Source organism: Palaemon carinicauda, chromosome 4, assembly GCF_036898095.1.
Source record: "Palaemon carinicauda isolate YSFRI2023 chromosome 4, ASM3689809v2, whole genome shotgun sequence".
NCBI lineage: Eukaryota > Metazoa > Arthropoda > Malacostraca > Decapoda > Palaemonidae > Palaemon > Palaemon carinicauda.
Genome location: NC_090728.1, coordinates 49,821,648 through 49,846,177, shown reverse-complemented (window position 1 = coordinate 49,846,177; position 24,530 = coordinate 49,821,648). Strand labels below are relative to the sequence as shown.

The 24,530-nt window shown below is 43.2% G+C and overlaps 1 protein-coding gene across 1 annotated transcript in view; it reads right to left on the bottom strand.

Moving 5' to 3' along the window:
• Positions 1–6,964: 6,964 nt before the first annotated feature.
• Positions 6,965–24,530, bottom strand: part of LOC137639409 (uncharacterized) — a 50,652-nt gene continuing 33,086 nt past the window's right edge. The window contains exons 6-8 of the mRNA XM_068371682.1: positions 15,509–15,638; positions 8,125–8,211; positions 6,965–8,001 (exon numbers count right to left, since the gene is read on the bottom strand). Coding sequence (XP_068227783.1) covers positions 7,409–8,001; positions 8,125–8,211; positions 15,509–15,638 — 810 coding nt within the window. The 3' untranslated portion in view covers positions 6,965–7,408. The remainder of the gene's footprint in view (positions 8,002–8,124; positions 8,212–15,508; positions 15,639–24,530) is intronic.

The following is a 24,530-nucleotide window of genomic DNA, read 5'->3' as shown; positions in this document are numbered from 1 at the left end:
AGCCTCATGCTATGCGGCATCCTCCTCAACCCATGAGGCAGGAGCCTCATGCTATGCGGCAACCTCCTCAACCCATGAGGCAGGAGCCTCAGGCTATGCGGCATCCTCCTCAACTCATGCTATGCGGCATCCTCCTCAACCCATGAGGCAGGAGCCTCATGCTATGCGGCAACCTCCTCAACCCATGAGGCAGGAGCCTCATGCTATGCGGCATCCTCCTCAACCCATGAGGCAGGAGCCTCATGCTATGCGGCATCCTCCTCAACCCATGAGGCAGGAGCCTCATGCTATGCGGCATCCTCCTCAACCCATGAGGCAGGAGCCTCATGCTATGCGGCAACCTCCTCAACCCATGAGGCAGGAGCCTCATGCTATGCGGCATCCTCCTCAACCCATGCGGCATGAGCCTCATCCCATGCAGCATGAGCCTCATCCCATGCAGCATGAGCCTCATACCATGCAGCATGAGCCTCATCCCATGCAGCATGAGCCTCATCCCATGCAGCATAAGCCGCATGCCATGCAACATGCTCTGCATACCTTACAGCATGCTCTACATACAGCATGCTCTGCATACAGCATGCTCTGCATACCTTACAGCATGCTCTGCATACCTTACAGCATGCTCTGCATACCTTACCGCATGCTCCTCAATCACACATCTTTGGTTGTTGCCAACTCAGCACCAGTGAAACCCTCACTGAGAGAACTTAGCTTTTCTCGGATATGGTTCCTGTAGATGAGAAAGTGCTATTCTCCCTCCTTCTGATATTCCCTTGAGGACTCTGTCATTTGGAGAGGAGCCTTAAGCTGCTTAGCCTTCTATGGACTTTTATTTAAGCATAACATGCTTCCAGGGAGGGTAATGGTTCCGCTTCAGTCGCTATCCCCGTCTGTTGCCACACCTGCTCCCATAGACCTTGAGCTTTGTTGCAAGACATGCAGTCCAAGCTTAGTCCTTGTTAGAGGTTTTTTGTTTACGGAGTCAGTGTGTCACTGGGAAGACGTTCAACAACCAGCAGAGGTGACTTGTTGTGACGCAGTGCGGCAACCTCAGCAACCCGATAAGGAGTTGTCTGTACTACCCAGACAGTCTAGACAGTTTCGGGTTGTCGCTGTACTTCCTCGCTTCCCCATGGTTGACAGTTCACAGACTGTGCAGCAGTACCATGATCTTGTGTCCGGCTCCGTCAGACGACTGGCTTTTAAGAGCTCCCACAAGTCGTCGCTGTCTGGAGAATCTCAGATGGACTATGGATCTGACCAAGGAACTGGGCCTCCTGGTCAATTTAGAGGAGTCCCAGCTCGTCCCATCCCAGACCATTGTCTACCTGGGTATGGAGCTTCAGAGTCGAGCTTTTCGGGCTTTTCCGTCGGCCCCAAGGATCTACCAAGCCCTAGAATGCATCCAGAGCATGCTGAGAAGGAACCTATGCTCAGTCAGGTAGTGGATGAGTCTAACAGGGACACTTTCATCGCTGGCCCTGTTCATCGAGTTAGAGAGACTCCACCTCCGCCCCCTTCAGTATCATCTAGCTGCTCACTGGATAAAGGACATGACGCTAGAGACGGTCTCAGTTCCTGTTTCCGAAGAGATGAGGTCTACTCTAACGTGGTGAAAGAACAGCTTTCTTCTCAAGGAAGGTCTACCTTTGGCTGTTCAGAAACCCGACCGCCGTCTCTTCTCGGACGCATCAGACACGGGCTGGGGTGCGACTTTGGACGGACAGGAATGCTCGGGAACATGGAATCAGGAGCAAAGGACACTTCACATCAATTGCAAGGAGCTGTTGGCGGTTCATCTGGCCTTGATAAACTTCAAGTCCCTCCAGCTTAACAAGGTGGTGGAGGTGGACTCCGACAACACCACAGCCTTGGCTTACATCTCCAAGCAGGGAGGGACTCATTCGAGGAAGTTGTTCTAGATCGCAAGGGACCTCCTCATCTGGTCAAAAGATCGAAAGCTCACGCTGGTAACGAGGTTCATTCAGGGCGATATGAATGTCATGGCAGATCGCCTCAGCCGGAAGGGTCAGGTCATCCCCACAGAGTGGACCCTTCACAAGAATGTTTGCAGCAGACTTTGGGCCCTGTGGGGTCAGCCAACCATAGATCTGTTCGCTACCTTGATAACCTAGAGGCTCCCGTTGTTTTGTTCTCCGATTCCAGACCCAGCAGCAGTTCACGTGGATGCTTTTCTGCTGGATTGGTCCCATCTCGACCTGTATGCATTCCCGCCGTTCAAGATTGTCAACAGGGTACTTCAGAAGTTCGCCTCTCGCAAAGGGACACGGCTGACGTTGGTTGCTCCCCTCTGGCCCGCGAGAGAATGGTTCATAGAGGTACTGCAATGACTGGTCGACATTCCCAGGACTCTTCCTCTAGGAGTGGACCTTCTACGTCAACCTCACGTAAAGAAGGTACACCCAAACCTCCACGCTCTTCGTCTGACTGCCTTCAGACTATCGAAAGACTCTCAAGAGCTAGAGGCTTTTCGAAGGAGGCAGCCAGAGCGATTGCCAGAGCAAGGAGGACATCCACTCTCAGAGTCTATCAGTCTAAATGGGAAGTCTTCCGAAGCTGGTACAAGGCCAATGCAGTTTCCTCAACCAGTACCACTGTACCCCAGATTGCTGACTTCCTGTTACATCTAAGGAACGTAAGATCCCTTTCAGCTCCTACGATCAAGGGTTACAGAAGTATGTTGGCAGCGGTTTTCCGCCACAGAGGCTTGGATCTTTCCACCAACAAAGATCTACAGGACCTCCTTAGGTCTTTTGAGACCTCAAAGGAACGTCGGTTGTCCACTCCAGGCTGGAATCTAGACGTGGTCCTAAGGTTCCTTATGTCATCAAGATTTGAACCTCTCCAATCAGCCTCTTTTAAGGACCTCACATTAAAAACTCTTTTCCTCGTGTGCTTGGCAACAGCTAAAAGAGTAAGTGAGATCCACGCCTTCAGCAGGAACATAGTTTTCACATCTGAAACGGCTACATGTTCCTTGCAGCTCGGTTTTTTGCTAAAACGAGCTTCCTTCACGTCCTTGGCCTAAGTCGTTCGAGATCCCAAGCTTGTCCAACTTGGTGGGGAACGAACTGGAGAGAGTACTTTGCCCAGTTAGAGCTCTTAGGTACTATCTAAAAAGGGTCATAACCTTTACGAGGACAATCAGAAGCCTTATGGTGTGCTATCTAGAAGCCTTCTCTTCCAATGTCTAAGAACTCAGTTTCTTACTAAATCAGGCTTCTGATTAGGGAAGCACATTCTCATCTGAAGGAAGAAGACCTTGCTTTGCTGCTGGTAAGGACACATGAAGTGAGAGCTGTGGCTACTTCAGTGGCCTTCAAACAGAACCGTTCTCTGCAGAGTGTTATGGATGCAACCTATTGGAGAAGCAAGTCAGTGTTCGCATCATTCTATCTCAAAGATGTCCAGTCTCTTTACGAGAACTGCTACACCCTGGGACCATTCGTAGCAACGAATGCAGTAGTAGGTGGGGGCTCAGCCACTACATTCCCATAATCCCATAACCTTTTTAACCTTTCTCTTGAATACTTTTTATGGGTTGTACGGTCGGCTAAGAAGCCTTCCACATCCTTGTTGATTTGGCGGGTGGTCAATTCTTTCTTGAGAAGCGCCTAGGTTAGAGGTTGTGATGAGGTCCTTTAGTATGGGTTGCAGCCCTTTATACTTCAGCACCTAAGAGTCGTTCAGCATCCTAAGAGGACCGCTACGCTCAGTAAGGAAGACGTACTTAATAAAGGCAGAGTAATGGTTCAAGTCGTCTTCCTTACCAGGTACTTATTTATTTTATGTTATTTTTGAATAACTAATAAAATGAAATACGGGATACTTAGCTTCTTTGTTAACATGTATGCTGGTCTCCACCCACCACCCTGGGTGTGAATCAGCTACATGATCATCGGGTAAGATTAATATTGAAAAATGTTATTTTCATTAGTAAAATAAATTTTTGAATATACTTACCCGATGATCATGAATTTAAGGACCCACCCTTCCTCCCCATAGAGAACCAGTGGACCGAGGAGAAAATTGAGTTCTTGTTGACAAGAAGTACTTGAGTACCTGCTCACAGATGGCGCTGTTGTGTACACCCCCACCTGTATAGCGATCGCTGGCGTATCCCGACCGTAGATTTCTGTCGGGCAACAGAGTTGACAGCTACATGATCATCGGGTAAGTATATTCAAAAATTTATTTTACTAATGAAAATAACATGTTTGGTGCATTATCAATTTGGAAACGAAAGTAAAGTTTAATGTTAATGCACTACAAGTTCCTTTTTTACCAACAGTTTTATGGCGTATTTATAGATTTCTTTTGTAGATATGAACAAAATTATTCACATCTTCATATTATTTTAACATCTTATTACTCAAACCTTAAGAGGATTTTTCCTTCCTTGTTTGCTTGCTTATATTTAATAATCTATTTGTTTACTTGCAGTAAATAAACATTCATTTAGAATTGATAGTAACATTCACTGTTGTTATTGAAAGCACAAGATAAAATTGATATTTGATTTTTACTTGGAGTAAATATACCTCTCCCCTTTGCTCAACCATTATATTTTGATATTTTGCCCTGCTAGTACAGTAACTGAATTACATAATTTCAGAAAGAAAAAGATGTATATACTAAAGTTTTTTTTCCAGGAAACTATCTTTAAGAGGGACTGTTGTCAAAGTTGTTACCCAATGTATTTGAGTGTAATTTATAGGTACTGTACTATTATAAGATTACAATGTATTTTTTGTATACTGTAATTTCAGTGAACTATGTTATTTTATTGTCATATAATTTGTGATGAATCTTCCATATTCGTTTCTATTGATTGTACGTACTGGGTGCTAAGTTCACTGCTTTCCTTCATTATCTTTTAAGCTTGAGAATTTAGATGTTATTAGATATATTTATAGTTATGAGATTTAGTAAAAGAGCCTAGCTACTGAATCTTCCCTTGTCAAATTATTCAATTGCTATTAAAACTTTAATCTTTTTTTAAACATTAGTCTGTTTTATCAGGAATCTTTAGGTTTAGGAAGTATGTTAGACTATGAAGCCTGGTCTTTCACTGGTTACGTTTCTTGACATGCAGATAGAGCATATACAATCTGTGAGACATAGGATTAAATGTATTTATAGTACTTAAGTAAAGTGAAAGAAAATTATCAATCCTTCCAAAGGTGATGGTGTATGTGTTAGGTTGTACAGAGTTTCATGAAAGTACTTGTTTTTTGGTGTTTTTAAGATTATGAAAAATATGATTTTAAGTAATTTTCTAACATCTGAGTTATTTTTTGTACACAGGCAAAATAGAAGATAAAAGGATCTGAACATCGGAGAGTTAAAAATAATATTTTAAGTATACTGTATTTCATTTTTTAATGAGCAAGCACAATAGGATCTTAAATGTTGAAAATTGCTTTTAAAGATAGCTTTTGTCTTCATGGTGAAATATTTGCCTAATGCTAAGTTTGTGTAGGTCAATTGCAAATGGGGATAAGCCATGGAATTCCATGTAAGTTTTATTGAGCCATGTAAGACAGAGATCATTCTTTGATAATCAACCACATTACAGAAAATTATACCACTGTATTTGACTAGGTTTTAGAATTCTTTACTTGTTCATTACTTGTAAAAACAAAGAATTAAGTACTTGTGTTATTTATAGAAAAAAGTAAGCATGCATTTGTTTTCCTTGTTCATCAGAGAATATTCTTTTGCATGGAAGCATACACATTTGTTTAGCACTGCTTGTTTGAAATTTTTAAATCAATATTTTTCTTGTTTTATATTTTTTAATCACTGTATACAAAATTATTTGAGACACTGTTATGAAGAATAGTTTTGAAAATGACTCATTACGTGAACAAAAGTGATTTTTGAACAAATGTGATTTGGCTTTACCAACTTCTAATATTTGTTAATAATAAGAATATTTGTTTACTTCATTGTTAATCTACAAAGTGGCTAGGAATTCTGGTTATTATTCTTGAGTTCAGGAACATGACCATTTTATCTGCTCTGCAAACATAAGTTGAATTATTATTATTTAAAATGGAAATGTCCATATGAAAGATATCCTATGGTTTAAACCAGAAGAGTCTTTAATTATTTTGATTAATACTTTATTAATTGAACCTGGCAAGAATAAAATTTCTTAACCTAAAGCTGGCCAAATTGAATACTGATTAAATCAGAGAATATTTAGACTTTCTGCAAACTACCGATGTTATTTAATTAGCAGTAATCAGTCTCATCTGAAACAACATATGGGACAGTTTTCATTGGTGTTTATGAAGAATTTTATACAATTTAGGATTCTCTTCTGGTCAATCTTGGCTTACAGTTGTACACAGACATATTCTAGGAAGCATTAATTTAAAAAATCATATTCAGTTATCATATAGGTATGTGTTACGAGATCATTAAATTTTATAACTGTATCCCTAAAGTATTAAAGTAAAGACTTTACCATACTGATGTTATAAACCCCTTCTTATACAGTAAAATTAAATACGCAACATTCCAATGTCCAAGAATAATCTGTCCTGATACACGATTAAAATTATCAGAAGAACCTTGGGAGTTTATAACTTTTATTCAGTTTAATTGGCTTTTTCATTTTTATCTTTACCTATTGTCCTTTAGTTTAGGAAATTTATTGAATTATGTAATTTATGTAGGAAATTCATGGGTTACAAACTTGCTGATAGAAAATTTTGGTTAATGTCAATCATTGTTGATTAAAAAGAGGTCATTATTTTCTAACATGTAGTTCCTGAACTTGTTACTTTGCAGCAGTGAAATTTGTAAATAGTTTTATGAAAAAGACATTTCTGTATGTGGAACTCTGATAGATGTATGTTAATTTCTTCTTGATATGTATAAATAATCCTGGAAATTGCATATCTACCCATACCAAGTCAAGAGGTCCAAATTACAGATGAGGAATTCTACTTTAATGAAAGGTTCATATGTTAGAGGAGTGAGAAAAGGAAAACTTTCATGCCATTGCAAATTGTTCCTTTCATGTCAGTAGACAAAGGAACAAGTCTAATGACTTGAAAGTTCTGGTATTAATATCTGGGAACAAAAAGAAATAAATAGTTTTGGTACTGTTACTCGTGTTTATTTACACAAATGGAATGACTGTGTATGTATTTTGTAAGGAAAAATTTTGGAAACATATATCAAAGTTGTGCATGCAATTTCAAATGTACTGTAATTATTTGGAGGCAATTCTGATGTAATTCAATCCTTTCCCTTCCTCTATCTCTATTTTCTAATTCCTCATTTTTTTCTACAGTAACCTTTTATCCAACTTGTTCTAAGTACAGTACGTAGTTACAATATCAATATATACAGGAGTCACTAGAACTCATTAAAGAGAAATACTTTTGTTTGTCAACTTACATATTTCCTTGATCTGAAGATATAGAAGAGGTAGGACATTCTTTATGCTGGGTAAACAAACATTGTGCAACTTAGTTCTCCAAAGCCCTAGAGCAGACTTTGCAGAAAGGGAATCATTCAAATTATTATGTTCCCTAATATCCTTTTGTGAGTAGCACGACTGCATTCCGTAAAAACACGATTTATGGTTATCTTTTTTACTTGCTGATGACGAGTTATCAATCCCAAGATGTGGGAGAAACATGTAGTTGTGATCATCCCCATTCAATGTATCGTCAGAGGTCAACGACTGCAAAGCACTGTGTATTTTGTTTTCTAAACTATCAATGCTATTCAAAGCTTCTTTGCTTTTACTGGATACACTTGGACAAAGCCTTTCCTTTTGGAGGTTTATATTGTCTGGCAAAGAAATGCAATCATGACTTGAAGGTGCTGACTGAGATGCATTATCACTTACTTTGCTAGAGGTAACATTACTCCTTTGCATAAATGGCGGTGTCTTAGAGGCAGTCTCCATCCCTTGGATATTATTTTCATCAGGCTTAAGTTTTGATGACTTTTCTGAAATAACGAACCATATTTATGACAAAGTTCTATTCCAAGATTTACAATATATTTCATCAACATAAAATTAGTCAATATCTCAGCCATGACAAGCACCTTAAAAAGGTCAACAATTATTACCTGGTGAGGAAGTAGCATATTCAACAATACTCTTGAGTACCTCTGCTACAGTATGAGCTATTTCGGATAGGTGGTCAGTTACCACATCTGCTGAAAATATTTTCATCAAAATTATTGCAATACAATTAACTTCAGCACACTAGAATTTTTTTAAAATCCAGGTTTGACCTTACGTTTAAACAGTTGGTAAACATTCAATGTAAAAGCTGTGAATGTGACAATTATTTACTTGTATGTTAATGTGACAATTACAGTATTTACTTGTAGAGTACTTTCACCTCGGGCAATACTGAATGTCGAAAAATGTTATTTTCATTAGTAAAATAAATTTTTGAATATACTTACCCGATAATCATGTAGCTGTCAACTCCGTTGCCCGACAGAATTCTACGGAAGGGATACGCCAGCGATCGCTATACAAGAGGGGGGTGTACTCACAAGCGCCACCTGTGGCCAGGTACTGCAGTACTTCTTGTTGACACCACCTCAATTTTTCCTCGGTCCACTGGTTCTATGGGGAGGAAGGGTGGGTCAATTAAATCATGATTATCGGGTAAGTATATTCAAAAATTTATTTTACTAATGAAAATAACATTTTTCAATATTAATCTTACCCGATAATCATGTAGCTGATTCACACCCAGGGAGGTGGGTGAAAACCAGTGTACATGTATATCAAGAAGCTAAGTATCCCGTATTTCATATTATCAGTTATTCAAAATAACAATGAAATTATAAGTACCTGGTAAGGAAGTCGACTTGAGCCATTACTCTGCCTTAAATAAGTTCGTCTTCCTTACTGAGCGCAGCGTTCCTCTTAGGAGGCTGAACAACTCTAAGGTGCTGAAGTATCAAGGGCTGCAACCCATACTAAAGGACCTCATCACAACCTTTAACCTCGGCGCTTCTCAAGAAAGAATTGACCACCCACCAAATCAACAAGGATGTGGAAGGCTTCTTAGCCGACCATACAACCCATAAAAAGTATTCAAGAGAAAGGTTAAAAGGTTATGGGATTATGGGAATGTAGTGGCTGAGCCCCCGCCTACTACTGCATTCGTTGCTACGAATGGTCCCAGGGTGTAGCAGTACTCGTAAAGAGACTGGACATCTTTGAGATAGAATGATGCGAACACTGACTTGCTTCTCCAATAGGTTGCATCCATAACACTCTGCAGAGAACGGTTCTGTTTGAAGGCCACTGAAGTAGCCACAGCTCCCACTTCATGTGTCCTTACCTTCAGCAAAGCAAGGTCTTCTTCCTTCAGATGAGAATGTGCTTCCTTAATCAGAAGCCTGAATAGTAAGAAACTGAGTTCTTAGACCTTGGAAAAGAAGGTTTCTTGATAGCACACCATAAGGCTTCTGATTGTCCTCGTAAAGGTTAAGACCTTTTTAGATAGTACCTAAGAGCTCTAACTGGGCAAAGTACTCTCTCCAGTTCATTCCCCACCAAGTTGGACAGGCTTGGGATCTCGAACGACTTAGGCCAAGGACGTGAAGGAAGCTCGTTTAGCAAAAACCGAGCTGCAAGGAACATGTAGCCGTTTCAGATGTGAAAACAATGATCCTGCTGAAGGCGTGGATCTCACTTACTCTTTTAGCTGTTGTCAAGCACACGAGGAAAAGAGTTTTTAATGTGAGGTCCTAAAAAGAGGCTGATTGGAGAGGTTCAAATCTTGATGACATAAGGAACCTTAGGACCACGTCTAGATTCCAGCCTGGAGTGGACAACCGACGTTCCTTTGAGGTCTCAAAAGACCTAGGGAGGTCCTGTAGATCTTTGTTGGTGGAAAGATCCAAGCCTCTGTAGCGGAAAACCGCTGCCAACATACTTCTGTAACCCTTGATCGTAGGAGCTGAAAGGGATCTTACTTTCCTTAGATGTAACAGGAAGTCAGCAATCTGGGTTACAGTGGTACTGGTTGAGGAAACTGCATTGGTCTTGTACCAGCTACGGAAGACTTCCCCTTGAGACTGATAGATTCTGAGAGTGGATGTTCTCCTTGCTCTGGCAATCGCTCTGGCTGCCTCCTTCGAAAAGCCCCTAGCTCTTGAGAGTCTTTCGAAAGTCTGAAGGCAGTCAGACGAAGAGCGTGGAGGTTTGGGTGTACCTTCTTTACGTGAGGTTGACGTAGAAGGTTCACTCCTAGAGGAAGAGTCCTGGGAATGTCGACCAGCCATTGCAGTACCTCTATGAACCATTCTCTCGCGGGCCAGAGCGGAGCCAACCAACGTCAGCCGTGTCCCTTTGCGAGAGGAGAACTTCTGAAGTACCCTGTTGACAATCTTGAACGGCGGGAATGCATACAGGTCGAGATGGGACCAATCCAGCAGAAAAGCATCCACGTGAACTGCTGCTGGGTCTGGAATCGGAGAACAATACAACAGGAGTCTCTAGGTTATCGAGGTAGCGAACAGATCTATGGTTGGCTGACCCCACAGGGCCCAAAGTCTGCTGCAAACATTCTTGTGAAGGGTCCACTCTGTGGGGATGACCTGACCCTTCCGGCTGAGGCGATCTGCCATGACATTCATACCGCCCTGAATGAACCTCGTTACCAGCGTGAGCTTTCGATCTTTTGACCAGATGAGGAGGTCCCTTGCGATCTAGAACAACTTCCACGAAAGAGTCCCTCCCTGCTTGAAGATGTAAGCCAGGGCTGTGGTGTTGTCAGAGTCCACCTCCACCACCTTGTTAAGCTGGAGGGACTTGAAGTTTATCAAGGCCAGAAGAACCGCCAACAACTCCTTGCAATTGATGTGAAGTGTCCTTTGCTCCTGATTCCATGTTCCCGAGCATTCCTGTCCGTCCAAAGTCGCACCCCAGCCCGTGTCTGATGCGTCCGAGAGGAGACGGCGGTCGGGTTTCTGAACAGCCAAAGGTAGACTTCCTTGAGAAGAAAGCTGTTCTTACACCACGCGAGAGAAGACCTCCTCTCTTCGGAAACAGGAACTGAGACCGTCTCTAGCGTCATGTCCTTTATCCAGTGAGCAGCTAGATGATACTGAAGGGGGGGGGAGGTGGAGTCTCCCTAACACGATGAACAGGGCCAGCGATGAAAGTGTCCCTGTTAGACTCATCCACTACCTGACTGAGCATCGGTTCCTTCTCAGCATGCTCTGGATGCATTCTAGGGCTTGGAAGATCCTTGGGGCCGACGGAAAAGCCCGAAAAGCTCGACTCTGAAGATCCATACCCAGGTAGACAATGGTCTGGGATGGGACGAGCTGAGACTCCTCAAAATTGACCAGGAGGCCCAGTTCCTTGGTCAGATCCATAGTCCATCTGAGAATCTCCAGACAGCGACGACTTGTGGGAGCTCTTAAAAGCCAGTCGTCTGACGGAGCCGGACACAAGATCATGGTACTGCTGCACAGTCTGTGAACTGTCAACCATGGGGAAGCGAGGAAGTACAGTGACAACCCGAAGCTGTCTAGACTGTCTGGGTAGTACAGACAACTCCTTATCGGGTTGCTGAGGTTGCCGCACTGCGTCACAACAAGTCACTTCTGCTGGTTGTTGAACGTCTTCCCAGTGACACACTGACTCCGTAAACAAAAAATCCTCTAACAAGGACTAAGCTTGGACTGCATGTCTTGCAACACAGCTCAAGGTCTATGGGAGCAGGTGTGGTAACAGACGGGGTTAGCGACTGAAAGTGGAACCATTACCTTCCCTGGAAGCATGTTATGCTTAAATAAAAGTCCATAGGAGGCTACGCAGCTAAAGGCTCCTCTCCAAATGACAGAGTCCTCAAGGGAATATCAGAAGGAGGGAGAAAAGCACTTTCCCATCTACAGGGACCATATCCGAGAAAAGCTAAGTTCTCTCAGTGAGGGTTTCACTGGTGCAAAAGCAGCAGACTAGAAGGCAACGTTATGAAACTGCTTGACAGTCTAGTGAGTTGGCAACAACCAAAGATGTGTGACTGAGAAGCATGCGGTAAGGTATGCAGAGCATGCTGTATGCAGAGCATGCTGTATGCAGAGCATGCTGTATGCAGAGCATGCTGTATGTAGAGCATGCTGTAAGGTAAGCAGAGCATGTTGCATGGCGTGTAACATTTCTCAGAAATTCCATGACCAGTGCTAGATTGAGTAATATCGCATTACTGTCCATTGAAAGTGCACGTGTCGAGGGAATTGATTTAGACTGTTTTGTTGATGAATTTGATAGCCGGCATGATAATCGTAGAATTAAGCTGCACTAAATATACGTACTATAATCTACTTCACCTCAGGAAAGGGAAACTCGCCCTGTTGGCAACACTGCATTACTTCATGCATGCTTGCATGGGGTTTTAATATCAACATAAGATTTACATTACATTCATAACTCATGATTCATTTTGTTTTGAAGATATTTTTGCCATATTTTGCGATTTTGTTAAAAATATATTGCAAGGAATACATATATATTTTTTTTATATTTTTTTATTTAAGTAATACGAATAACCTCCATTATCATAATGTTTGTGTAGGCATACATGTATATGATTACAAATGCAAGTTATGAAAGTAATGAGGTGTTATTATTGTCATTTGTTATTTCAAAGTTGAATGGGAAGAGGCTCAAGTTGAGGAGAAAGTGGCAGATGCATGCGTTGAGGTGGCTGACTCATAGCATGAGGTTCCTGCCTCAAGAGTTGCGCTTGCCTCAAGGGTTGAGGTGGCTGCGCAGAGAGAGGCTCTTGACTCACGAGTTGAGGTTCTTGAGGTGTGAGCTGCGAGAGTTGAGGTAGCGGCTGCGCAGAACGCAGTTCCTGTCTCACGAGTTGAGGTTCCTGAGGAGCTAGCCTCAAGAGTTGAGGCTCTCGCCTTGAGGAAAGTTGAGGTAGCAGCTGCGAGAGCTGAGGTGGCTGCCTCAAGGATGGTAGAGGTTGTCGTACCTCAAAAGGTTGTTGCCTCGAAGATGGTCTAACTGCAAGAAAATCTTGCCTCAAGGCATAAGACTCCTGCTCCCATTGTTGAGGTTGCCTTAAGGAAGGTTGAGGTTGCTGCACAACGCTGGTAACTGGCAACTCCGAACGCGGTAGGGTAGCTTGAGGAACCTCAACTTCGTACGCCTGGCAGACTGGACTGCGGTGAGGCGGAGCGCTCGCAGGAGGAGGTGTAACCTTCTCAGCCTGAAACTCACGCATTAAGACCGCAAGCTGCGACTGCATGGACTGCAGCAAAGTCATCTTGGGATCAACAGACGATAAGGTCTGTTGAGGCAAAGCCTTAACAGAAGATGAGGTCTGTTGAGGCATCGCCTTACCTCTCTTAGGAGGTGTGCAGTCACCTGATGACTGCGGAGAGTCAGAGCACTGCATCCGGGTTGTTGAACTCTAGAGGTCTGGACTTTACGTTTAAGAGGTCTTGAGACCTGAGTCCAGCGTTTTCTCCCCGAAATTTCTTCTGCAGACGAGCAAAATAAGGGCTCAATCGTCTGCGGGTGGGAGTGACGGTCTCTGTAAGACACGCCCGCAACCACCGAGGATACTTCTGTGCGCCGATCAAGGCCTGCCGAACCCTTTTGCCCTTCGACATTGCTTCTCCCCTGGGCTTGGGAGCTTGCAAGAGGTCCCGGACTGGGAGGACGACTGGCACGCACAGAAGTACCCTCACGCACAACACTGACACACTTTGCGCTAATCACTTATCACTTTTGATTTTCTGTTTGCACTTATTTCACTGAACTCGAAACTTTAAGTGGTTTGTACCTGAAACACGCAATTCTATCCTTCCTTAAAAGTTAGTAATTGCGAAAACAGAATTACAATGTAACAGAAAAATCTAATGAAAGATAAATAATTCAGTGGCTGGAAAGAGACTAAACACTAGATCAAATAAACTACGTTTAAAATCTCTCACCGCATAAAGCTTGAGAACAAGAATAAAACTCTAGAAACGTTTACCTTCTTCCCCTAAAGAGACTAGGGAGAAGAGCAAAAACGATAACAACGTTACTCGCTTGAACGAAACGTTTATCCAGCTCTCTCTCCCTCCGTCTCTATCTCTCTCTCTCTCTCTCTCTTGACTTAGAACCTGAGAGAAGAGCCCAATCATATATATCGTTAAAACATATTATTGTTAAAGGAAAAAAAGTGAAATATTTCCCAAATAAAAAGTTCCTTTATTAGAATTAAAACCATTAAGCAAAGAAAGAATGAACAAAACGCTAGAAACGGTTACTCTTACTGCAACGTGACACCGTGAAAATTCTCTCTCTATCGTAACGATAGAGCGCAAGTTGAACGTTCTGAACGTCAACAACTGCAGAGACAAAACAAAACGTTAGTTCAACTTTGAAAACAGAACGAGACTATCAAAGAAATTCTTTCAAAAACATTAAAATAGCATAATATGTTAACAGGTAAAACCGAAATGACGGGCTCAATGTTAATTAACTTCGGTAAGAAAAGACCGCCTACTATTAGGAAAGGTCGAATATAAACAAATATAAAAATTAATTTTAATAAGTTTATAATAAAAGGAAGTTAATCGAAGAGGCCTATAAAAGGCGGAGAGATATAAAATAAATCTATAACTTTTGTTAAGCAAAATTAAGAAAGAGAGTCTATACTCTCTTAGACACCAACACTTCCGTCTAAGGGAAGGGTCGGCCATTTAAAAGTGAAAGAGAGTTCATACTCTCTTCGTCACCATAATAATCAAATTAATTCCAAAAGCTAGCTAAGCTAATGATAAAACTTCCTGAATAGTGAAAGCTAAACTCTAGAGCAAATACATCACCAAATCGTGAGCAAAAAACTCCAGAATCAACAGCGTATCCATGTAGGTCTAGCCGGAGGCACGACAGAGGAAAAATTGAGGTGGTGTCAACAAGAAGTACTGCAGTACCTGGCCACAGGTGGCGCTTGTGAGTACACCCCCCTCTTGTATAGCGATCGCTGGCGTATCCCTTCCGTAGAATTCTGTCGGGCAACGGAGTTGACAGCTACATGATTATCGGGTAAGATTAATATTGAAAAAGTACCAGCTAAAGGAACAGTATTTAAAAAAAAAAAAAAAAAGACGAGTTGAACAGTCTAAAGCGGTTACAGTCAACTCTCGTTATCCGCGATGAATTAGTTAATGAAAACGGCTGTGTATGCTAAGTTCGTGAATACGAAAATCATTTTTCGCCATACGAACATAGGTGAAGTTGGTCTAATGTGGATCCCAAGTCCTCAACTTTTTTCATATTTCAATTAAATGAACTGTATTTTACCTGAAACAAATAACAGAACATCATCGGAGTCATGCTTGCCTGCCAGTGGCCAAAAATAGGGGAGATATGCAGTTAGGATTTCAGTGCCTAAATCTACTTAGCAACTTGGAATAATTCAATATAAAACACTGAAGTTTTCATATTTTGGAGTAACATATTTCTTACCTGAGACTGAAACACACGACTCTGATATGTTGAGCAATGCATAAACCAGAAGATTTCCACTTGACATCCAAAGATTTTGAGTGGGACAGATGGAGGTAAGTACACCCTTAACTTCATACAAAATCATCCACTGTAAAGCAACCAAATGATGAAAATTTCAATAAAATCACACTGGAATTCTATTACTGCTTACAGAAACAGTACAGCATATATTAAGTAATTTTTTAAAATACTACTACTGTATATTGAAGCCTTACAAGAGACATATACTGTATACATTTAAAAAAAAAAAACTAATGTCTTTAATTATTTGAAAACAAAGAAATCTTTGTTAATTACAGAACTTGCTCATGATGATGTAGGTGCATAGCTTGCTTTATTATCACTGATTGTTTCAAAACAAATGAGTTTATTGCTTTTAAATTGAATTTACAGTCATTCTATATTAAGGAGTGCTCCAAAGGTCTTATACAGTTGAAAAACAAATATTTAGATAACTCTGTTTTTTAATAGTTTATGTAAAACATGATTTTTGTAAAAATTGATTAAAGTAAAAAAATCTTTACAAAATGTTATTTTGATTATAAAATAAATTTTTGAATATACTTACCCGGTGATTATATAGCTGCAACTCTGTTGCTCGACAGACAACTCTACGGAAAAACTCGCCAGCGATCGCTACACAAGTTGCGGGTGTGCCCAACAGCGCCATCTGTCGACCAGATACCCAGCTCTCATGTAAACAAAGACTCAATTTTCTCCTCGTCCCACTGCGTCTCTATTGGGGAGGAAGGGAGGGTCATTTAATTTATAATCACCGGGTAAGTATATTCAAAAATTTATTTTATAATCAAAATAACATTTTTCAATATTTAACTTAGCCGGTGATTATATAGCTGATTCACACCCAGGATGGTGGGTAGAGACCAGTAATATATGTTTACACTTTTATGAGCTAAGAGTTTTTTATTTCATTTTAGAAGTTATCAAAATAACAAAAACAAAATAAATAGGTACCTGGTAAGGAAGTCGACTTGAACAATTACTCTGCCTTTTAAGTACGTCTTCCTTACGGAGCCTCGCGATCCTCTTAGGATGCTGATCGACCCCTAGGATCTGAAGTATCAAGGGTTGCAACCCATACAACAGGACCTCATCAAACCCCTAATCTAGGCGCTCTCAAGAAATGACTTTGACCACCCGCCAAATCAACCAGGATGCGAAAGGCTTCTTAGCCTTCCGGACAACCCAAAAAACAACAATAAAAACATTTCAAGAGAAAGATTAAAAGGGTATGGAATTAGGGAATTGTAGTGGTTGAGCCCTCACCCACTACTGCACTCGCTGCTACGAATGGTCCCAGTGTGTAGCAGTCCTCGTAAAGAGACTGGACATCCTTTAGATAAAAAGACGCAAACACTGACTTGCTTCTCCAATAGGTTGCGTCCATTATACTTCGCAGAGATCTATTTTGCTTAAAGGCCACGGAAGTTGCGACAGCTCTAACTTCGTGTGTCCTCACCTTAAGCAATGCTTGGTCTTCCTCACTCAGATGTGAATGAGCTTCTCGTATTAACAGTCTGATAAAGTAGGATAAAGCATTCTTTGACATAGGCAAGAATGGTTTCTTAACTGAACACCATAAAGCTTCAGATTGGCCTCGTAAAGGTTTAGTTCGCTTTAAATAGAACTTAAGAGCTCTCACAGGGCATAAGACTCTTTCTAGTTCATTGTCTACTATATTCGATAAGCTGGGAATATCGAACGATTTCGGCCAAGGTCGAGAAGGCAGCTCATTTTTGGCTAGAAAACCAAGTTGTAGTGAACATGTAGCTTTTTCTGACGAAAATCCGATGTTCTTGCTGAAGGCATGAATCTCACTGACTCTTTTAGCTGTGGCTAAGCATACCTGGAAAAGTGTCTTTAAAGTGAGATCTTTCAGGGAGGCTGATTGTAGCGGCTCAAACCTGTCTGACATGAGGAATCTTAGTACCACGTCTAAATTCCAACCAGGTGTAACCAAACGACGCTCCTTCGTGGTCTCAAAAGACTTAAGGAGGTCCTGAAGATCTTTATTGTTGGAAAGATCTAAGCCTCTATGCCGGAAGACCGATGCCAACATGCTTCTGTAGCCCTTGATAGTGGGAGCTGAAAGGGATCGTCCTTTTCTCAGGTATAAGAGAAAGTCAGCTATTTGAGCTACAGAGGTACTGGTCGAGGATACAGAGACTGACTTGCACCAGTCTCGGAAGACTTCCCACTTCGATTGGTAGACTCTAAGGGTGGATGTTCTCCTTGCTCTAGCAATCGCACTGGCTGCCTCCTTCGAAAAGCCTCTAGCTCTCAGGAGTCTTTCGATAGTCTGAAGGCAGTCAGACGAAGAGCGTGGAGGCTTTGGTGTACCTTCTTTACGTGTGGCTGACGTAGAAAGTCCACCCTTAGAGGAAGACTTCTGGGAATGTCTACTAGCCATCGAAGTACCTCGGTGAACCATTCTCTCGCGGGCCAGAGGGGAGCAACTAGCGTCAACCTTGTCCCTTCGTGAGAGGCGAACTTCTGCAGTACCTTGTTGACAATCTTGAACGGTGGGAATGCGTATAGATCTAGATGTGACCAATCTAGGAGAAAGGCATCTATATGTATTGCTGCTGGGTCTGGGACTGGTGAGCAATATATTGGGAGCCTCTTGGTCAGTGAGGTTGCAAAGAGATCTATGGTTGGTTGGCCCCAAGTGGCCCAAAGTCTCTTGCATACATCCTTGTGGAGGGTCCATTCTGTTGGAATTACTTGCCCTTTCCGACTGAGACAATCTGCCATGACATTCAAGTTGCCTTGGATGAACCTCGTTACTAGTGTTATGTCTTGACCTTTTGACCAGATGAGCAGGTCCCTTGCGATCTCGTACAACGTCAGTGAGTGGGTCCCTCCTTGCTTGGAGATGTACGCCAAGGCAGTGGTGTTGTCTGAGTTCACTTCCACCACTTTGCCTCGAAGGAGAGACCTGAAGCTTTTCAAGGCCAGATGTACTGCCAGCAGCTCCTTGCAGTTGATATGCATGATCCTTTGACTCGAGTTCCACAGTCCTGAACATTCCCGACCGTCTAATGTCGCGCCCCAGCCTACGTCCGATGCGTCCGAGAAGAGAACGTGGTTGGGAGTCTGAACAGCCAGGGGAAGACCATCTCTTAGGTTGATACTGTCCTTCCACCAAGTCAGACAAGACTTCATCTTTTCGGAAATGGGGATCGAGACCGCTTCTAGCGTCTTGTCCTTTTTCCAGTGAAAAGCTAGATGGTATTGAAGAGGACGGAGGTGTAGTCTTCCTAATGACACAAATTGTTCCAGGGATGATAGCGTCCCTACCAGACTCATCCACTGCCTGACTGAGCAGTGTTCCTTCTTCAGCATGTTCTGGATGCATAACTGGGCTTGGCTTATTCTGGGGGCCGACGGAAAAGCCCGAAAAGCTAGACTGTGAATCTCCATCCCTAAATACACAATAGTTTGGGATGGGACCAGTTGCGACTTTTCCATATTGACAAGGAGACCCAATTCCTTGGTCAGATCTAGAGTCCACTTTAGATCCTTCAGACAGCGACGACTGGAAGAGGCTCTGAGAAGCCAGTCGTCCAAATAAAGGGAGGCTCGGATGTCCGATAAATGGAGGAATTTAGCTACATTCCTCATCAGCCTCGTAAACACAAGAGGAGCTGTGCTTAGGCCAAAGCACAGGGCCCGAAACTGGTAGACCACCTTTTCGAAAACGAATCTCAGAAAAGGTTGGGAGTCCGGGTGGATGGGGACGTGGAAGTAGGCGTCCCTTAGGTCTAACGAGACCATCCAGTCTTCCCTTCTGACCGCTGCTAAGACTGACTTTGTGGTCTCCATGGAGAACGTCTGCTTTGTGACAAAGACATTCAGAGCACTGACGTCTAGCACCGGCCTCCACCCTCCTGTCTTCTTTGAAACCAAGAAGAGGCGGTTGTAGAATCCCGGAGATTGAAGGTCCGAGACTTTGACCACCGCTCCCTTCTCTAGCAAAAGAGACACTTCCCGTTTCAAGGCTCGTCTCTTGTCTTCCTCTCTGTACCTGGGAGAGAGATCGATGGGAGACGTTGCTAGAGGGGGTTTCCGTACAAAAGGGATCTTGTACCCCTCTCTGAGCAACTTCACAGATTGTGCATCTGCGCCTCTCTTCTCCCAGGTCTGCCAGAAGTTCTTGAGTCTGGCTCCCACTGCTGTCTGAAGATGCGGGCAGTCAGACTCTGCCCTTATAGGACTTGGATCCTTTCTTCTTCCCTCGCTTCCCTTCGGCACGAGCACCTCCTCTGCTGGAGGCTCTGCCACGAAAGGGCGGAATAAATCGAGACGCTGGAGTTTCCATCCTTGGTCTAGCTGACAAGGTAGGCAAAGGGGGAGCTTTGCGAGCTGAGGACGCAACAAGATCGTGAGTGTCCTTCTGCACTAACGAAGCGGCTATTTCCTTAATCAGGACTTCTGGAAAAAGGCACTTGGAAAGAGGAGCAAAGAGAAGCTCAGATCTCTGGCACGGTGTAACTCCAGCAGAAAGGAATGAGCAGAGATTTTCTCGCTTTTTTAGGACTCCGGACACAAATGATGCAGCAAGCTCATTAGACCCATCACGTACGGCCTTGTCCATGCAGGACATAATGAGCAAGGAAGTCTCTTTATCTGTCGAAGAGATCTTCCTGCTTAGGGCTCCTAGACACCAGTCTAAGAAGTTAAAAACTTCAAAGGCCCTAAAGATTCCTTTCAAAAGGTGGTCCAGGTCCGATGATGACCAACATATCTTTGAGCGTCTCATGGCAAGGCGGCGGGGAGAGTCTACAAGACTTGAGAAGTCGCCCTGGGCAGAGGCAGGAACTCCCAAGCCGAGAACTTCTCCCGTGGCATACCAGACGCTCGATCTAGAAGAGAGTCTAGCAGGGGGAAAAGCAAAGGCTGTCTTCCCTAAGCTCTTCTTGGACTGCAACCATTCTCCTATCACCCGCAAAGCTCTCTTGGACGAGCGTGCGAGGACGAGTCTAGTAAAGGCAGGAGTGGTAGACGGCATGCCTAAAACAAACTCTGAAGGCGGAGAACGAGGAGCCACAGAAACAAACTGGTCAGGAAACAGCTCTTTGAAAATGGCCAAAACTTTTCTAAAGTCCAAAGAGGGTTGAGTAGACTTAGGCTCGTCCAATTCTGATTGTGGTTCATCTATATGTGCAGCAACATCATCATCAGAAAGTTCCTCATCCGACAACTGATGAGGAAACGGCAACGGAGTGGGTAACGGCTGGTTCGCTGAGTCCGGTCGCACTGGTGCATGCGTGACTGAGCCGGACGCAACGTCATGGAACTGCTGCCCAGTCTGTGAGCTGGCAACAACCATGGTAGCGCGGGGACGCACAGCGTCTACCCCAGACTGTCTAGACTGATGGGGTTGCGCAGTGGAAACCACACTGGGTTGCGGAGGTTGACGCACCGCGTCAAAACAAGGCAACTCTGACGGTTGTTGAACATCCAGAACGTCAACGGCAACCTCCGTGCGTCGCTTAACGTCAACATGCGGCTGGCAGATCACACTGGAACGCATGGGTGGAGGAACTCTCTCAACTGGTGTGCGTGAGAAGGTTACCTCAGCGTCCACAGGACGGACAACCGATCGCGTGGAGGGTTGTAGGCTAGGTACTGCACTAGCTGGTACGGCAGCAACCTTCTCCGCACGAAAGTCCTGCATCAGAGACGTAAGGTTAGACTGCATGTTTTGCAGTAGAGACCACTTAGGGTCTACAGGGGCAGGTGCGGCGACAGACGGTGATACTGTCTGAAGCGGTACCGCTTTGCCTCTCTTAGGCGGTGAGCAGTCATCGGATGACGGCAACGAGTCCGAACTGACCCAGTGGCTACAACCGGGCCGTTGGACTTGTGCTGAAGGGACCGACTTGCGTTTTAACGGTCGCGAGACCTTGGTCCAAAGTTTCTTGCGAGAAACACCTTCAGAAGACGAGGTATAAATGGGCTCTCTCGTCTTAGGTAGGTAGGAGCGATCTTGGGTAGATACGCCCGATACCACGGAGGGAACGTCTGTTCGCTGATTAAAGCCTCTCGAACCCATGCGTCGTACGACATTGCTTCTCCCCTGGACTTGGGAGCTTGCAAGAGGTCCCGGACTAGGAGGACGACAGGCACGAACAGACGAACCCTCAAGCGCAACACTGTCCACAACACTATCACTTGGCACTATAGCACTTCCCACTGCACTTTGGCACTTAAGCTCCTTCACATCCGCCATGAGCTGATTACGGTCACTAGCAAGGGACTCAACTCTCTCACCCAGAGCCTGGATGGCACGCATCATATCAGCCATCGATGGTTCCTGAGTGCCAGGAGGGGGGTTAGGAGCAACCACTACAGGGGAAGGAATAGGTTGTGGGGCATGAGGAGAGGATATATCAATAGAACGAGAAGAACTTCTCCTAACTCTATCTCTCTCTAGCCTACGTGTGTACTTTTGAAATTCGATAAAATCGAATTCCGAAAGGCCAACGCACTCCTCACACCGATCTTCCAATTGACAGGTTTTATCCCGACAATTGGAACAAACAGTGTGAGGGTCGATAGAAGCCTTCGGAAGACGCCTAGAACAGTCCCTAGCATTGCATTTCCTAAATTTGGGGACTTGTGAAGGGTCAGCCATTTTGAATTGGTCAAGGGAAATTCCAAAAAACGATCAAAAAGTCATCAACAAAGAATCCGATATCAAAAAGAGTTCAAGGATTTGTGTGAAGAAAAACCCTGCACAGCGAAAGCTCAAAACTAGAATATAGTACTTCACCAATTAGATGTGAAAAACTCCAGTTTAGCAACAGCGAGTAAAGTACGTCTTGTCGACACCTCGACAGAGAGAAAATTGAGTCTTTGTTTACATGAGAGCTGGGTATCTGGTCGACAGATGGCGCTGTTGGGCACACCCGCAACCTGTGTAGCGATCGCTGGCAAGTTTTTCCGTAGAGTTGTCTGTCGAGCAACAGAGTTGCAGCTATATAATCACCGGCTAAGTTAAATATTGAAAAATAATGGTATTAAGAATTAGTTATGAATTATTCATGAGCATCAGAAGGCATAACTGGGGTATCTACATCAGAAAATATGAAGTAATAAAGCCTCTATATGAAGAAAAAATCCAATACAGTTTTTTCACTAAAGTAATTTTTATTAACATTTGGGTTAGTGATAAGGCAGTTCGCAAACTTGCATAACAAAACTTACTATGCAAAACAGCTGATTTCATTCACTGGAGCTTGGTAACAAGATAATTATGGCTTGGCTAATTAAACCTAACTTTTCTTTCAGCTCCAGCGACAAATACATGGTTGATTAGAGCTGACATTAAATTATGTAAAACCTCATTAAATTTTTTAGAATACCTGATTTAAACATTAGGCAGAAGAATTTGTTTCAAAACTTGTCAGGCATTGTTACAAAAGAATCGGGGACATACAAGATTGTAAGCATCTGCCACTTTATAAGCAGTCTGTGCTGATGGTGTAAAGACTGATGGAATGGCCCATCACCACCCAGAAATGCCATTTTCTCAGTTATGTATATTATCAGGGAAGACTAATATTTGAAACTTCATATACAGCCTACTATATCTGATTCAAGAAGCTAATTGTGCCCTGTGCCAGAGTTTGATTCACTGACTTGAACCTAACTTTAGGGAAGACATAACGAAGTCCTTTCCTCTATATGAACATCACGAAGATGAATGAATATCCTTAATGCCAATCCACTGCACCGTTATGTTTTAGAGGATGTAGGGATTAAGAACATGAGCAATCAGACATATCTGGAGGAGCAGGGAAGTGCATCAATCAATTCCAATGCTGGCAGTCACACAAGGGAGTGGAGAGGATGGTCTTTCCTGCTTTCCAAATGCCTTTTGAACTGTACAGGTACAAGGGAAGACACTTGAGTCCTAACAGGTTAAATCAGAATTCCTGCAGTAGCCCCATTAGCATTGAAGAAAAGTGAAGATTCACCAACTGACGACCCCTAGAGCAAACTGACAAACTTTAAAAGTAATTTGTATTTTTCTAACCATATAAACTCAGTACTTTAATAGGAGTATGACTTTTGCGAAGTTGGAACAGCCGTTTAAAATTTTACGGCGGTATTTATAGTTTCTGGCGATGGATGGTAAGGGGTCAATCCTCCACCCAGCCTGGGAGAGTGGTTGAAGTGGGTAATGAAACTTAAAGAACTCAGGTTTGTATAGTTAGGAAAAATAAATCTTACCCTGTAATTTTAAAATTTTGTATTTGTTTCTACACGAATGCAAACCATTGTTCTTTAAAAGGAGACTCATCCTAAGAGGGGTAGAAGTCCCTATAATCAAACTGGCTGGCTTACTAACCTGGAAAATGTCAATGCACTTTGGTCTTGTGGAAGAGAAAAGGCGATGACTCTTCTCAACTGCCAAACTACCCGAGCATTTAGATGTCACAGGTATAAGGTTAGGTCCTTACCAGAAGACCGATAGGCAATCATGGAAGAACCTATATCCCTTGGGATATGGTATCCGAATGTACAGTATAGGCATTTTAAGAAAAGGGTTTGCATACATTCAGTCCATCTTCTACCTCATTTGGGCGGTTGGGAGCGATACTTCAAAACAAATTTGACTTTAAAGGAAAGTTACTCAATTGCGTGGTTTACCGGGACCTAACATCAAGTCTAGCACACAACAGCACGAATGCTGCACACCCACAGAGGAGAAGAAAGAAGAGGAAAAAAGGCCAGGCATTCTTACTTCATTTAAGTCTTGCACTACAACCGTTATCTTAGACAAGATGCTTCTTGTCCCATGAGGGAGCTGTAGCGACCATGAGTCCAAGGGTAAAAGTATCCAAGGATCTGTAGGTTATGCTCAAAAAGATAGTGGGCCGTGACATCTTGCATTACCAGGCTCCTGCCTTTAGAAGAGACTCTTTAGCTATGGTAAGCAGCTTTTCTA